The 15,318-nt window shown below is 40.0% G+C and overlaps 1 protein-coding gene across 2 annotated transcripts in view; it reads left to right on the top strand.

Annotated features, from left to right (window-relative positions):
• Nucleotides 1–15,318, top strand: part of LOC131447931 (oxysterol-binding protein-related protein 10) — an 88,064-nt gene that overhangs the window by 59,547 nt on the left and 13,199 nt on the right. For both annotated transcript variants that reach the window (XM_058620034.1, XM_058620033.1), the window contains 2 exons: nt 2,356–2,596; nt 8,249–8,379. In XM_058620034.1, coding sequence (XP_058476017.1) covers nt 2,356–2,596; nt 8,249–8,379 — 372 coding nt within the window. The remainder of the gene's footprint in view (nt 1–2,355; nt 2,597–8,248; nt 8,380–15,318) is intronic.

Below are 15,318 nucleotides of genomic sequence, written 5' to 3'. Positions count from 1 at the left end.
CACTTGGTTTAACGTTTCCACGCCGCACACACAGTCACACATTTTATGTCACGACTGAGCAGGCGAGAGTGTAAGTGAGACAAGCGGATTCCATTCCTAAAAACAAACCTGTATGTTCCTTAGAAACGTCACAATCGTATTTTTAATTATGACCGTCATTTTTGGTTCCTTGGAAATGTGATTTTCTGATAATGTGTCCTCTGACAACCGATTGTTTCCTGGATACAGTCAGGACGAATAAGTATCCCTGACTCCACTATCTCTCTTTCTCTTTCCTGTGTAGGGGCGGGATACAGAAAACTAGGTCATAGGTCAGACTTTAGGGTCATGGAGACCACACTTTCTTTGTAATTACTCCACAGGGGGCAACGCAGGATCCTCACTAGAGATTTAAAGCATGTGTGATCTTTCACTGCAACATTAAACTTAACATTTAGGCGCCAGAGTGATGATGTGTTGATGAAGATTAAGGTTAAGGTTAATAGTATATTCAGCTCTTTATGAGAGCAATATCATTTATGTGGATCATGAAGCAGCCGTATAATCATCGGTCTGGAGGATCATAAGTGGGAAGAATGAACTGCATGAACTGAAATAGCAACTCCTGATTATTGGAAGGACAGTGAGAAAATGATAGCGTGTCAGTGCTCGGCACAATATGAGTCTTTATATTACAAATGTCAGACACTAAATTCGGAGCTTCGCCTGCCTGAGGAATTCAACATGCAACCCGAGTAAGGAGCAGAATAATTGGACGAGCTCTGTGTCTCCTTCTTCTTCTTCTTCTTCTTTACATGAATGTGAAAGCCACATCATCCCACTGCAGATGCTCTGAGTGACTCCAGAATAGCTCTGCGTGCTGATGCAGGGACAGATGTGCCACTGAGTTAAATGTGAGGAGGAGGAGGAGGAGGAGGAAGAGGAGTTTTTGTGAAGCATACATTATTAATACACACATCCTCTCCATGCTGATAACCCACCCACACTCATTTGCCTCGGGAGAAGCTTATTACCTGCAAGAAAGGACTGAGTCCTCTTTATTGCTTTAATACCATTTGTGTTACATTTAGACTTTTGTGAGGTGAAGCTCTCATAAATGGGGAGAAGTTTTTTTTAGTTTAAGTCGTGTTTTTGGTGCTGTAGCAGATGGCTGTGTTTACCAGTAGTTTCCTATTGTCTAGGGCCATGGTTCTCAAACTGTGGTACGTGTAACACCAGCGGTACGTGAGCTTCCTCTGGTGGTCTGGTGGTCTACTGTTCTACCAGGGTATGTGATCAGAGTGCGTAGAAAATGACTGTATAATGATAATAATAATAATAATAATAATAATAATAACAATTAGAGCCATCTTATCTTAACCTAATGTCACTATGCCAGTGTGTGAAGAAGATGTGAGGAAGAGGAGGATGATGATGATGAGAGAATAAATATGCCACCTGTGAAAAGTCTGTAGCTGACCTATTTACATCACTGCATTTTAACGTTGTGATAATGGTGAGAATATTTTCTCAGGTGGTATAAAACGTTTGAGAACCACTGATCTAGACCATAGTGATGCCATGGGAATAAAATGTTGTGCACAACTGAAGCAGCAAGGACGGACCAGTGGGTCTTAAACTGGCGGGTGTGAGAGTCTAAACCTGTGTTCTCCTCGGTGGCCATCAGAGGGCAACACCACTGGGTAAAAGAGTTGTTACCTCCACCATGGAGGATATGTCTCTGTTGGTGTTTGTGAGAAGCTACAACTATAGAGTTTGGTGAGATTTTGGTGGTGATTCAGAAAGTGAGTGGCCTTGGCGGAGGTTAGCCCTCCCTGAACACTTCCTTTACTTTGGTAGTCTATGAGAAAAGTTTCTCGTCTCAGTCTCTAGTTTCATGTCTTCCTTTTTGTAAGTTATGGTCCCACTGAGAGTAAAATAGATGATAATGGGTTATATGCTGATCTTTAGAAACCAGTGGAGCCAATGGCTGATATACGATCTGCACAGTTTAATAATAATTGATGAACATACAAGTGTTGAACTTGACATTCATAGAACAACACTTACTGCCTTTCTCTTAAATCTGCCTTTTTATAATGTATAAACTAAATATTAAGTACATGAAAGGTCAAATTAACATTGTCAAATAAACGTATGGATGAAAAATTACATTTTGGTGTAGCAGCATGCTTTATGTGCCTGAAAACAAAAAATGTGTAAACTTACATGAATAAGTAATAACGGGTTGATTAATTCAAATAAATTGCAAAATGGTCCTGATTAATAGCCTCTATGAAATGTTATACATGAAGTTTGAGCATTTTCGGGTATTTAATGCTGTACATAATGCTGTACATTGCTGTTGCACCCCAGGTGATGTCCCAAGCAGAGGGCCAACAAAAGAACCTGGTCCATTCCATTGACTCTCTACCCACCAAAGGCCCCCTCTCCTGTCTGGACCAGGACCTGCTGCTGCTCAAAGCCACGTCCGCTGCCACACTCAGCTGCCTGGGCGAGTGCCTGAACATCCTCCAACACACGCAGAGCCGCGGCCAGGCGCCACATCACTCTCAGGCCTCCCAACGTAACCACGCTGCCCACGGAGCCCCCTCCGGTGAGTCTGCCCAGGGCCCCGTTCCATTGCTGTTACTGGAGCCCCCGACTCCTTCATCTCCCCCATCCCCTTTGTATTTCCAGCCCCCTCCTCCAGATCCCAGCATCAGTGGCAAGGGCCAGCTGGGGCAGCTAGACTGTGGTTCTTGTGCCGGCCTGATGGGTACCATGAACTTAAGTCTGTGTAGTAAATGTTGTTGAATGTTGAATGTCAAACTGTTTTTTTTTTTGTTTTTTTTTACATTGCTCCATTCACACTCTCTGTCATACACAGTTTGTTGTTATTAGTGCCGTTCTGTGTTGTCTCTCTTCCGTGTCGTCGTTGAAATGTCATCAGTTCTTCAAAATGAAGGTGCCAAGTACAATCATGAACGTCGACTTCTTCTTCAGTGTTGTTAACAGGATCACTAATAACCCTAAACATGCATGTCAGGGTGACTATGTGTGAAAGAGTAAATCTAAATATATTTACTGATACTATGCATTGTTCAATCGCCTCAAACGTTGAAGTGTTTGCCAAAGGAATCCACACTGGTGCCTAAAATGTCAGACCTCTCTGCCATGTTTAACCTCTCTGTGCCAGATCAAGATGGATCCAATAAAGTTGTTTCTATTTAAACCACTTGAAGCCTGAGGGTGGTTCTATTGGCATAACACCAAGGATTAGGATTAGCGAACAATGCCTAACAGGGACATGTGAACCCTAATAATTGCCATATATCACCAGGTTTCTGGGTCATTATAAAACTAACTACCATGTTTGTTTAAGTATGGAAACATCAGCTGCTGATTTAACTCAGAATATATCAAGTACCAGTGTTTTACTGTGCGTAGCATTGGGAGTATAAATTTGGATTCACAGCAGTTAAACAGGATGTGATGACGATGCACGAGTTAAGACAACAATGCCATTTGCCCTTTTAAGAACTTCTGCAGCATAGGCATCTTAAGAACAACAAGATTAATTTAGTCACTGCCAGCCATGGAAATTGTGAATAAAAGGTAGTCAATTAATTAGTAACCCAAAGTTTGCATTTTGCTGAGGCGGTGGATTTTGCTGCAGTGGTTGCTTGGAAAGAATCTCTGGATGTGACCAAAGGAATTATATCACAGATACAAGCCATTAAATTGAGATTCTTCACACGTTGGCAGTGCCCGGACCTTCTTTGTGTAGTGTTGATTCATCCCAAACAGTCGGTGCACTGGTTGAACTACAACCCTTTCTATTCATTTATATTCCCCCATCTCATTTTCCTCATTTTACCAAAATTCTAAACACCTAGAGTCATGTGAAGGTGGTTTCCCAGACTCCTCTGGGAGTTATTGACCGAGGACATGACAAAACTATACAATAACCAACCTCAGAATGTTCAGAGTTGTGGGATGAAATGAGGACGGAGGCCATATGGACTACCTTGCTTGAACCCGCTGCCACTCAGTGTGTTGACAATATCAAATTATTGTGTAAGTCCAACTGACTCTAACATGTTAGTTTTACTGAAATGACACTAAATCCAAATTCACAAAGATATCTACAACCCAAAGGCCCATTTATACTCCAAACCGTATCTCCATCACTACCCTACATACTGTACCTCGATGCTGCCCCCACATTTTCTGGGGGTATTGATCTGTTTCGTCCCCTGCTTGGGCTTCGTCAAAAGGCTCCGTCCAGCTCTGTCTTTCTGTTGTAGCGTAGAAATGGGCATTAATGCACCCAGATAATGTGGTTGGGAGTGAAATTACTATTGCGTGTTTATGTTCAATCCAAACCAAACTGGCGAAACAGTTTTCACCCAAGGAAAACCTGATTTTGCCAGGTCAACAATGTTTTTGGATTGATGAGGAGATTGAATTTATGCTCTGCCAGTTTAAAGACTTTAATATTTTAAAGTTCATGGACAGTGGGAAGAAATGGAACGGTGTTCTACATGCTATTAGCAAGCCGCGAGCTAACAAGCTAATACTAACAAGCTGAAACAAGGACATTTTACCACCTAGCATGGCAAAGGCAGACACAATTCATTCATTCAAGGACAGTAGCCCAATTAAACATCATAGTCAAGAACATGCATGAAAACCTCCAGAGTTTGACCCAAACTTTGGTTTCATTGACACGTCTTGACAGCCGCTGGAATCCATTTTAACTGCTGTGAATCCAAATGAATGTTAGCTTTATTCCTCCTGACATCAGTCCAGACCTGCATCTTTTCAGTGTTTAATGTCAAATCATGTCCATCTGTGACGTTGGGAAGGTATTTTGGGATCTGGGTTTGGTCTGGTGCTGGATCTCGTTCAGAACCTGCTAGTCCTCACAGTCTGTTGGTTCTTCTTTTTGCACCAGCAATCACCTTGCCCTGTACCAATTCGTCAGACAGGGGGTGGTGTGGAGTGGGACCACCTGGCCGCAAGTACAAACTTCTTTCCTTCCGCTGCTTGGCTGACAGGTCCTGTGGGGGTCCAGCTGCTCCTCGCTTCCGGCATGTACCCCTTACACATCAGTGAGGAGTGTTTTCCTATAGGATCCTTGGTTTTGGCGTGTGATGAGTAGCGTGGTTCACCGGCATGGGCAGCATACAGATATTTGCTGCAGCTGATAAAGGGAGTGGCTGGCTGGTTGGTTGGTTGGTTGAATGGTTCTGTTACGCCCATACAGGAAAGCTTTGCCACTGCATGGGCAAGAAAACTCTTTGTTCAAAGGGGCCACGCATGATGTTGGCTGGCACGTTGGTCTCTTCTGGCTCCTTGTTTGTGTCAGCTCCAGAGACTCATGATACTTCAGTGTATCTTTGTAAATTCCCACCAAAAACCTGCCAGTCACAAACCAGATGGTAACTTATCAGCTGATGTTATGGAGGATCTTTGCTGCTTGCTCCAGTTCTTTTGGGACCCCCCCCCCCCCCCACCCCGCCTTCCTACTGTCACTGCTATGAAGAGCTTGACACTCATTCACCCACACACTCTTAGAACGTTTTCCTTTAGAGGAATAAAAATCCATAAAGGAAATTTAGTTTGCAAACCAGTCCCGTTGCAGCTTTATACAAATAAATCAAAGCACCTTGGTTGTTTTTTTTATATAAGAGGGAGTTGAGAGGTAAGAAATTAAACAAGCTGAGAAAAATGTGTTGTATACGAAGCTGATTGCAAATGCCCAGAAATGGAAGTTAAAGCCATTGGGAACACCTACTGCATGAATGTTTGTCTTCTCACTGTTTGATCTGCAACAGCCTTTGGATTTACCTGCATGCCTTTCATCCAATGGCCCAGATATCTTCTCCCCTCTCACTCAGTTTGTCTACATCCTGCAGAAATGGTTTCACTTTAAACTCTGTTTTTAAAACAAACTCTCAGGAAACTATTAACCCCCCAACTGACTTGACAACAACCCTTTTGCGAGACTCATATTTTCATTTTACACTATTTACGCCTCGCTCTCCTTAACACGTAGCCGCTCCTGCTCATGTCTCCACTGCACCAGTTCCAGATTTTGTCAGTTCACTAACCCTTTTCATGTTTCTGTCATTCACAACTGTCAGTGGACTAAAGCAGAGGCCTGGCCTGAGGGCTGTTTCAGCACATTTGGTGGAGGCAGAACCGCCTCAGGCTCACCAGCGTTCTGACTTGTGTCAGCACAGCTTCTTTCCTCCACTAATGGATATTAAAGAACGGGCTCCTGGTGCATTAGACTTTTAACCCAATTTGAGTATTGGGACTGGAGACAAGAGAGAGGCCTCTGGTGCAGTTCCATTAACAGGACTCTGAAATGGGATCTACCACCGTGATTTACAGTCACTTCACAAAGTATTTGTATCCCTCTCTGTTCTGCACACCCGGTGTTGTAGATTCAGTTTCCAGTGGATAAAATTACCGTTTTCCTCCTTCAATCTGTACTCAATTTACAAAATGTGATGAATATTATTAACTCTTGAGGTGTTAACGGTCCCAAGTGCTAGTTTCAGGTTTCCTTTAATGGAACATGATGCAACATTTATAAATGATGTTCCTGTTTAGAAGGAAATAGACGATAATGACACATGAGTGCGGCTGACAGCTGGTATTAGAATTCAAATGACTTATTTTTGCACACACACCAATTAGTGATAGTGAATTTGACCTCTGCATTTAACCCTTATTACACACCAGTAGTGAACACACACAAGCCAGTGGGCAGCAATGGGGATTCCCAACCAGCCCTTGACCCGTCCCGGGGATTTGAACCAATGACCCTTCATTTACAAGACCTATTCCATTCTTCTTGACCATGGGCTGCCCCTGTATCACCCAATTGGATGTTGTGAGTTTATGGTTGGTTATGTGCCGTTCAAATTGCTAATATCAGGCTTCTAAATAGGAATTTGTTTTGCAACCAGAAACTACTTTATGTCCATTTTTTTACACAATCTATAATTCGCTATCGTGAAGAAAAGGCTCATATGTATATAAAATGCCGTAACTGTCAGGGCAAAAACAAAGTGATGAATCTCTCTGTGGACCTCCACCATAAAGCGTGAGAGCGCTGGGGAAACATATTCTCTGCTCTGCAGCTCCTTCAAGGCTCAGTGACACTGTGAGGCTGTATGAGACGCACATTACTGGTTGTAGATACCTTATCTATTTCTGCACAGCGTTTTCTTCATTATTTGTGGCCCAGAGAAAATGAATCATCATTTTTGGGATATAATAAAGTCGAAATATTAGATTTAAACACACGCACTCAAGCACACAAACACAATTTCCTGTTGTCGAGACTCTGTCAATCACACGTCCGGCGTTCACGAGAAACTTAATATTCTTAGACTTCTCGAAAAATAAATATGAAGCAACGTCATCTCTATGGACCCTCTTTGAGTGTGCTAAATAATAAGCAATGATTAATACACACAGGGAATTACACATTAACTTCAGTGTTTAGAGCAAGTGCCCACTTTTTTGTTATTATAATTATTGTTATGGCTTTATTTATCTTACTTCAATCATTGTATTGTTAGTTTTGTGATACATTTTTGATTGGTCTATGTTCTTTATCAATTATACAATGTAATATGTTTGAATTTATATCTTTAAGTTCTCATCCTTCAGAAAAGAGATTAGTTTTGAGTGAGTTAGTATTTTCTGTTTTTACCCTTTGACACCTAAGCCTCAAAATGTCCGTGTGCACTTTTGTTTTTGCTTATTTTAACCATAAAAGGGCCAGAAAATGTCCTGAGACTAAGTGCTTTTCCCCATTTTGTCTCTTAAGAAAATTTAAAAAGAAGAAAAACAAAAAGTTTTCTTTGAAAAAAAGAGTTTTTCCAACTCTCTCTTATTATTATTTTTACCATAATAACCAAAACTTCACAGCTTTAAGCGTTGGAATTTTTTGCGCAATTACAGTAATGCAAAAATGTGTCTTCTGCAGTGTTAAAGGGTTAATGCTCCATCTCTTTTTAAACCTAAAACCACTAGATACCTGTATAAATGTATAATCAAGCTCCACTTGATTGGTCTCACAAACAATCGTAATATCTGTGGAAAATAAAAGTAGCCATTACATATTTCCCCCAAATTCTTCAGCCCTACTAGACAGCATAAATAATCCAGTAGCATCTCCCCCTCATTGTTGTCAGGTAAAGGTCGACAGTGGGCTCTGACCCTGCCTTGTCATTCTTCTCAGATGGTGTTCCTGTGTGGACTGTACCAAAGTCGCCCTCAGGGGAGCAGTTGAAGAACGGAGGTCTGACGCCTCTACGATCAGCCGAGCCCTGGCCGGCCCTCAGGATAAGGAGTCTGTCCCATGGTGCTGAGGTGAGAAAGTTTTGACATTGTCAATTATCACGCTCTCCTCACCTCTGCGAGAGTTTCCCCGTGTGTGACACGTGGGAACTGACAAATAACCTGTGAGATACTGGGTTTGTGACGCGTGACGTGCTTTTTACTGCTGGTTGTCAGGAGAGTGACGGGTCGCATGATTGTGAGGAAAAAGCCTCTCAGGTTTTCTCATTTGGACGGAGCTCTGACAATGATGGTGTGGTCACAGAGGGAGGTCAAGTGGGTCAAAGGGGGGTGTCTACTGCACGTCATGCTGCGTTCCATTTAGGAAAGTCGGAAATGGGAGTGACACCACCACGTTCCAGTAGAGAAGTCAGAATATGACTAAAAGCATTGATAAAAGGAGGCCGTAAAGCCAAATTATGTGTTATTTTAAAGCAACAAACCCTTCACTATACACACATTAGTCTGTACATCAGTTTGTGTAAAGCTGTGTATAAAAACATGCTGTGGTTATTTTTGACAGATATTACCCTTGTGTTATGATTCATTCTTGGCATGACTCGTCATTTTTACAACTCAAACGTCATGAAAATGATAACGATAAGACAAAACTCATCATAATGCTCAACATTGTGTCTTCATCAAATAATTCCAGTGTCTTTCAACCTCAGATATTGCACTTATAAATTGCAATTTTCATTATTTTGTGATGAATAGTACCGCCCATCTCGTCTGTCAAAGTACCTTTTTTTGCACGTAGTTATTGATCAAGTTATTTTACTCCTTTATGTGGCTCGTTTATTTTTGTGAGTCTTTTTTTTTTATTGATCTGTCGGTTTCCAAAAGACAGAGATTAAGTGGTTATTGGTAGACCCAACTCTTAATTCTCCTACTTAAAGCCCATGAGACTTGACTTAGAGCCAGTTCAACATCATATTTGTTTAGTTTCATGCTGCAGAAGAAAATAAAAACTTACGAAAATGTAAATCAGCTGCCAAAAAGGCTGAAAATCATGAGCTTTGTTTTCAGGAAATTCAGCCACAGGAACAAAGAATAAGCAAATATGGACATAATTAAAGTGTTTTATGAAGTTAATGTGAATTCAAAGCAAAGGGCTTTACATTTGTAAATGTTTCACAGTGAGGCAGCAGACTCACAGTAATGATGGTTGTCCAGGCCTTCACTCCACTTTAAATAAAGTGGGTCACACACACACACACACACTGTGGATGTGGAACTGAGCTGGTCTCAGGGGGAGGGAGGTGGGTGGCTTCATTAATTGACTGTCACCACCAGTGTGAGTGGGAGCAGTCCACAGCGACGTCAGGTAAAGAGACACAGAGGACGTTAATTGTAATTTATTTACTTCATCTGAAGATTTTGTGTTCGTTTTAATCCCCATGAAGTTAAACTACTATAACAATTATACTTATATTATGTCCATATAATGAGTATAATGCTGTTAAAAAAAGCAGCTCAACTTTCTGTTCCTTGTTCCCATGGAGATGTTTTGAGTTCTGTCTGTTCTAATGGCTGAGACACATGCAGCTCTCTGAATCTTCTCCTTCTAAACTCAGCGAAGTTATAAACCCATTAGAGGGAAAACACAGGTGCCAGTGTTTCACCACACATTTGTTATCCTCCATGTGGACACAGTGCACATCATAAATGCATAAATCTTTGTGTAGCCAAGGTACAAAGTAATGGAGCTGTTATTTTTCCTCTTCTATCTCAACCTGTAAAGAAGTTTGAATCAGTGGCTTTCTTTTACTTTTACTTCTTTTAATTGTTTTACTACGTATAAAATGTCTATGACCTTAGTGGAAACATGTAAATAGGAGTGATATATTGTCGTCCTTCCTCAGGGCAAATAACTAATAACAATAACCAAACTAAAGTAAAGCCCCTGCAAGTTTTACTACGACAGTCTTGTATAAAGTACAAGATAGTAAAGGGATACTACTTTGGTAGAAGATAAAGTCACTTTTTTTTATAATAATACTGAAGTAAAAGTCTTAAAGTTTATGACATTTACTGTACTTAAGTATCAAAAGTCATTTTCTTATGTAAAATGTACTTAAGTTTTAGAAGTAAAAGTATTAAAAAAAGGGAGGAGTTAGTATTCAGCCATGGTGGATCAGTGGTAGGGCGAGTTGTCTTTCAACTGGGAGGTTGTGGGTTGGATTCCTGGCTAGTCTACAGTATATGTGCCCTTGAGCGAGAGGCTTAACCTCATGTTGCAGTGTGTGAATGACTGAAAACTGTAGTGGAAAGCAGCTCATCAAGACTAGACAGACCATAATACCAACTGTTCTTCTGAGTTTATTTGTAGTTACGAGTAACAAAGAGTAAGTAAAGTAAAAGTTGCTAGAAATACAAAGTATTTGTACTCCGTTACATTACATCCTGAACTTTTAACTCTTTGTTTTCTTAAGTTAGATATGGTGATGTATCGCTGTAATGATTGCACAATCATTGTATTGTGATATTATTGGTATCGCGTAACGTGAAGAAACCTGAGGTTCCCACAGCTCCTTGTGAACGCGTTAGAGTAAAAAACAAAGTCACTGCGTTTAGAGTTTTCTGTGTTTGAAGACATTTCGTGTTTGCAGAAAGATCTCTTTGTGAAAAGTCTGTGTGGATAAGACCTAAATCTTGCATCTTTATCGTTGGCGTTAGCAGCGTCTCTCATTAACAGCAGCAGATTCACTCCACTGCCCACAGCTGTCTTATCTATGAACACAGAGGAGTCGTCTGTCGTCCTCATCGTTATCGTTTCCTATTGACATATGAGTGCAAACTGGGTATTAGAGCGACGACATGTCACCTCATTTACAGTAAACTGTCAAGCTCTTCAACGTTCTTCATCATCCACAGCGAGGAGCAGCGAGGAGCAGCGAGGAGACGACAGCTGCTTATATTAAAAGATAATTCAATTCTACGATATATTCCTGTCAACTGTAGTGCGCTGGTACAGTGCTTCACTAATCGCTAATGTCAAGTCACGTCTGACCTAAAGTAATGTATAGATTATTATTATTAAGGGCAAAAAGGATATTTTTGCATGTTTTTTTTATTTATTGATTCATTTTTGATTTTCTTTGTCCATAAAATTGCATAAAATGGGAAAATTTGTGCAATTTTTTCTGTCTCCCAAACCTTCAAATGTCATATTTTGTCCACAAATATAGATATGCTTATTTTTATTGTCATAAAAAGCAAATAAACCAGAAAATCGAACTCATTATAAAGAAAACTGGAACCACAGAATGTTTTATTTAATAAGAAATCACTAACAACGATGAAGGAATTATTCCATTATTAATCGATTACTAAATGAATCGTCATGTATTTTGATCGAGTTTTTTCTTAGTAATTAAACCAAGCTGTCTGATTTTTCAGCTTCTTAAATGTGAATATTATCTGGTTCCTTTGCTCTGTATAACAAATAAATCATTAAAACTGAATCATTTTGGTTTGTGGACAAAAACAAGACATTTGAGAACTTCATTATTTCCAGCATTTTTCAACATTTTCTGACTTTTTCTGGACCAGAAAAGCTCTCGATTAATCAAGAAAACATAAGACAGATTAATCGATTATAGGGCTGCAGTGATTATTCGATTATTCATCGATTACTAAACTAATCGTCATGTATTTTGACCATCGATTAATAGATTTGAGTGTTTTTTCTTAATTAAAACAAACTTTCAGATTTTTTTTGCTTCATATAACAAAGAAATCATTTTAGTTTGTGCACAAAACAAGACAATCATCATTTTTAGGTTTGGGAAACATTGATCAACATTTATGGACCAAACAATTAATCAAGAAAACATTGGATAGATTAATTGATGATGAAAAATAGTTGCTGCCTAATTTAGTAGTTGATTATTAATCATTTAATTGATTAATTGTACAGAACACATCCTGAGGTAAAGAGAGCGTCTGTCACAAAATGTTTATTAGCCAAGAAACGTCATGTCATTTCATTTAGAAAGGGACAATAAAACATTAACCTTGTATAAAACAAGGAGAGACAACATAAGTGCAACAATAAAAGAACAACACAGTAAATGGAGGATGAAACAGCAGCTCATTAAAAGCTCACACACAAAAGTACAGTGAAGCTGCAGCGGCGTAAACGCACGCGTCAGCAGACGTGAATTATTCAGCACTGACCAGTTTGTTGCACTTCCTGTTCTCACGTCCTCGCTCGTCCTCTCTGCGCTGCACTGCAGCTCCGTCCACGTCTCATCGGGGCCTTCAGAGAAAGAGGAAGAGGAAGAGGCAGAGGCAGAGCATGAGATTCTCCAAGACGCATTAGAGCAGCTTGACCCTCGTTTAATAAGATCCACCGCCATCATGCACCGGATTACAGCCTGTGGTGTCAGAGGTGGTGCAAGTTTTAATGATGCACGAAGGAGGAGGCGACATTTTTCATGGGTTTATGTTGATGGAGGTGATGTTTAGATCATTTACATGATGTACTGTTTGGCACTGTTACTGTGGAGGATACTTTGCCATCTTGTGGCAGGGGAACATAATGCAGAGAGGTTTTTATTCATTTATATTCATGTAAAAGCAAATACTGATGATTACTTTTGCACTCGTCATCGACAGGAAAAGTCATATCTGTGAGAACACTGAAGAAAGCTATATAAGATCAAATGAACCTTTATTGATTTTTACCAAAGGGGAAATTCAGAAAAAGAAGCTATTGCAGTGATTATTTTTATCTTTAGAGGACGATATTATTGTTCTCCATTGTTGTTCAGATGTTGCTGTGCTTCTGCAGTGCAGGTCACTGACGTGAACTCAGTGCATGCATGTAGGCTTACAGCAGCTCTCTGATGTGACTGTTCTCATTCATGTTGCACATATCAGATCTAGATCTGATCCAGGACCAGAGGTGACACAGATCTGATTGCAAATCTGAGTCACAGTCACTTCATCTTGGTAATCTGTCTGTCATTTCTGCCACTAGGGGGCTCTTAATCATAACATTAATAATAAAAAAAACTAGTTTGACGACATTAGGAAGCAGCACAGGGATTATGGGAATAGTTTCACTTGGTTTCCCTGAGATTTGGCTGCAGAATGTGCAGCAAACAGCTGTAAGTAGTCGTGATACATGATGTCACTCATGTATTTATAATACATATATGAATGCAATGTCATTTTATATGTGTATAGTGTATACCGAATATTACTTTAAACAGAAATGTGTATTTCTAAGAGATTTAAAGAGTGTTTTGTCTTGTTTTTAGATATATGTCACATAATTATATCCATCTTATATCGCTTTATCCTCCACATGAGGGTCGTGGGTCAGCTGACATAGGGCGACAGGCGGGGGTCAGATCACCAGTCCATCACACGGACACATACAGGGACCAATTTACATACATAATATCTTTAAATGAAATTGTATTGCATTTGTTGCTCAGGTGTCACTATGACGACACTAAGTGATGGACAATGTTGTCCATCACGGTGGAAACTCAAGGTCAGGACTTCATCTAATCTTCGTTATGTAATCCTGGCCGTTTTCCACTTCACCATTTTCCCCCCGTAATCTCATGAGCAGTCTTGAAAGCAAAGGGAGGAAAGTGCATTAGCCCAGAATAAAAAAAAACAAACAACCATTCTGTTTGAATTATGCAGCAGCACCGCTGTGTTTGATATTCTGTGCTAGTATGCAGCTAACGAGAGAGTATGAACACGAGGTTCCACGTCGTCTCTGTGGGAAGACGGAGGAGAAACTGCTGATGCCGGCAAAGATCAGGGGAGTTTTACACGTTTGGAACAGAACCAGCTCGATCCCCTGCCACATATTACACCTGCCCACTGAAATAATACGGATATAAGAGAGAGAGAGAGTCACATCTGTAAACAAGGGAAACACCTACAGGAAGACTGAGGGTTTTTTAAAGGGTTTAAAGAAGTGTTTTGTAAGCAGTTTAGGACTGATTTGTGAAATCAATATGAAAAATAACAGTATCTAGGCTCTTGTTATGTCTCATCAGTCTATTCTATATATAAAACAAAGGGTGGCCACCGGAGACTCCATGATCTTTACAGCATTTGACAACCTCCGTCCCCTGATTCTTGATTTGATAAGAGGAATAAAAAGCTCTTAAAAGACAATCTGACGAGGAAAAGTAAAGAAGAAACTTTAAATAATTTAACCCAGGAGTGGAAAATAGACCTCGTCAAATAACGATCATGTTAGTAAAGACACACAAAACATATTGCAGTGTAACAATAACACAGTTGTGCTACTTCTCCTCTTTCCTGCTCAGAGGTTTTGTTTCGGTTCACCAGCAGAGGGCAGCAGAGTTCTCTGCTGAACTTATTCAGTGCATCTCCATTAAAAGCACAGTTTTTGTCTGTGAGGTCCATGTTTCATGGTTTTAACCAACAGTAGGTGAATGTGAATGTGTGTGAATTTGTGTCTTTAATCCTGTTGTTAGTGTGTGTCTGTGTTAGTGTGCGTCTAAGCAGCAAATCTGCGTCGGCTGTATTTGGTATCCTCACATTAGAAGCTGCACTGATGCTCATTTACATATGAAGCATTGAAACTCAACATCTCAGCTCCACTTACCTCATTTTTTGGGGGGGGAGTGGGAGAGATTTGAGGAGTCTGATTCTGAATGTGGCTCAGTGTTGATCCACTTTCTCATTCATGGTCATTTTCTACCTCTGTTTTATTCATGTGTTAGTTCGGACTGCTTTTAAATGCTATTTTTGTCTTTGCTTTGGTGTGGTATATTAAGATTAAGATTTGTAATTTTGTAGTTACAGTTTATGAAAATGTCTGGAGCTTTTGAAAAACAACAGAAAACAAAAAGTGTCATTTAAAGAGTAAACATAAAAACAATTTGACATCTGATTGGAGTCAGTGAAAAAGCTTAGATTTTCTAAAGTTAATCTTGATATTAAAAATATTGATATAAAGTTCAAGAAGTG

This window comes from Solea solea, chromosome 20 (assembly GCF_958295425.1).
Source record: "Solea solea chromosome 20, fSolSol10.1, whole genome shotgun sequence".
Taxonomy (NCBI): Eukaryota; Metazoa; Chordata; class Actinopteri; order Pleuronectiformes; family Soleidae; genus Solea; species Solea solea.
This window is presented reverse-complemented; position numbering and strand designations above follow the sequence as displayed.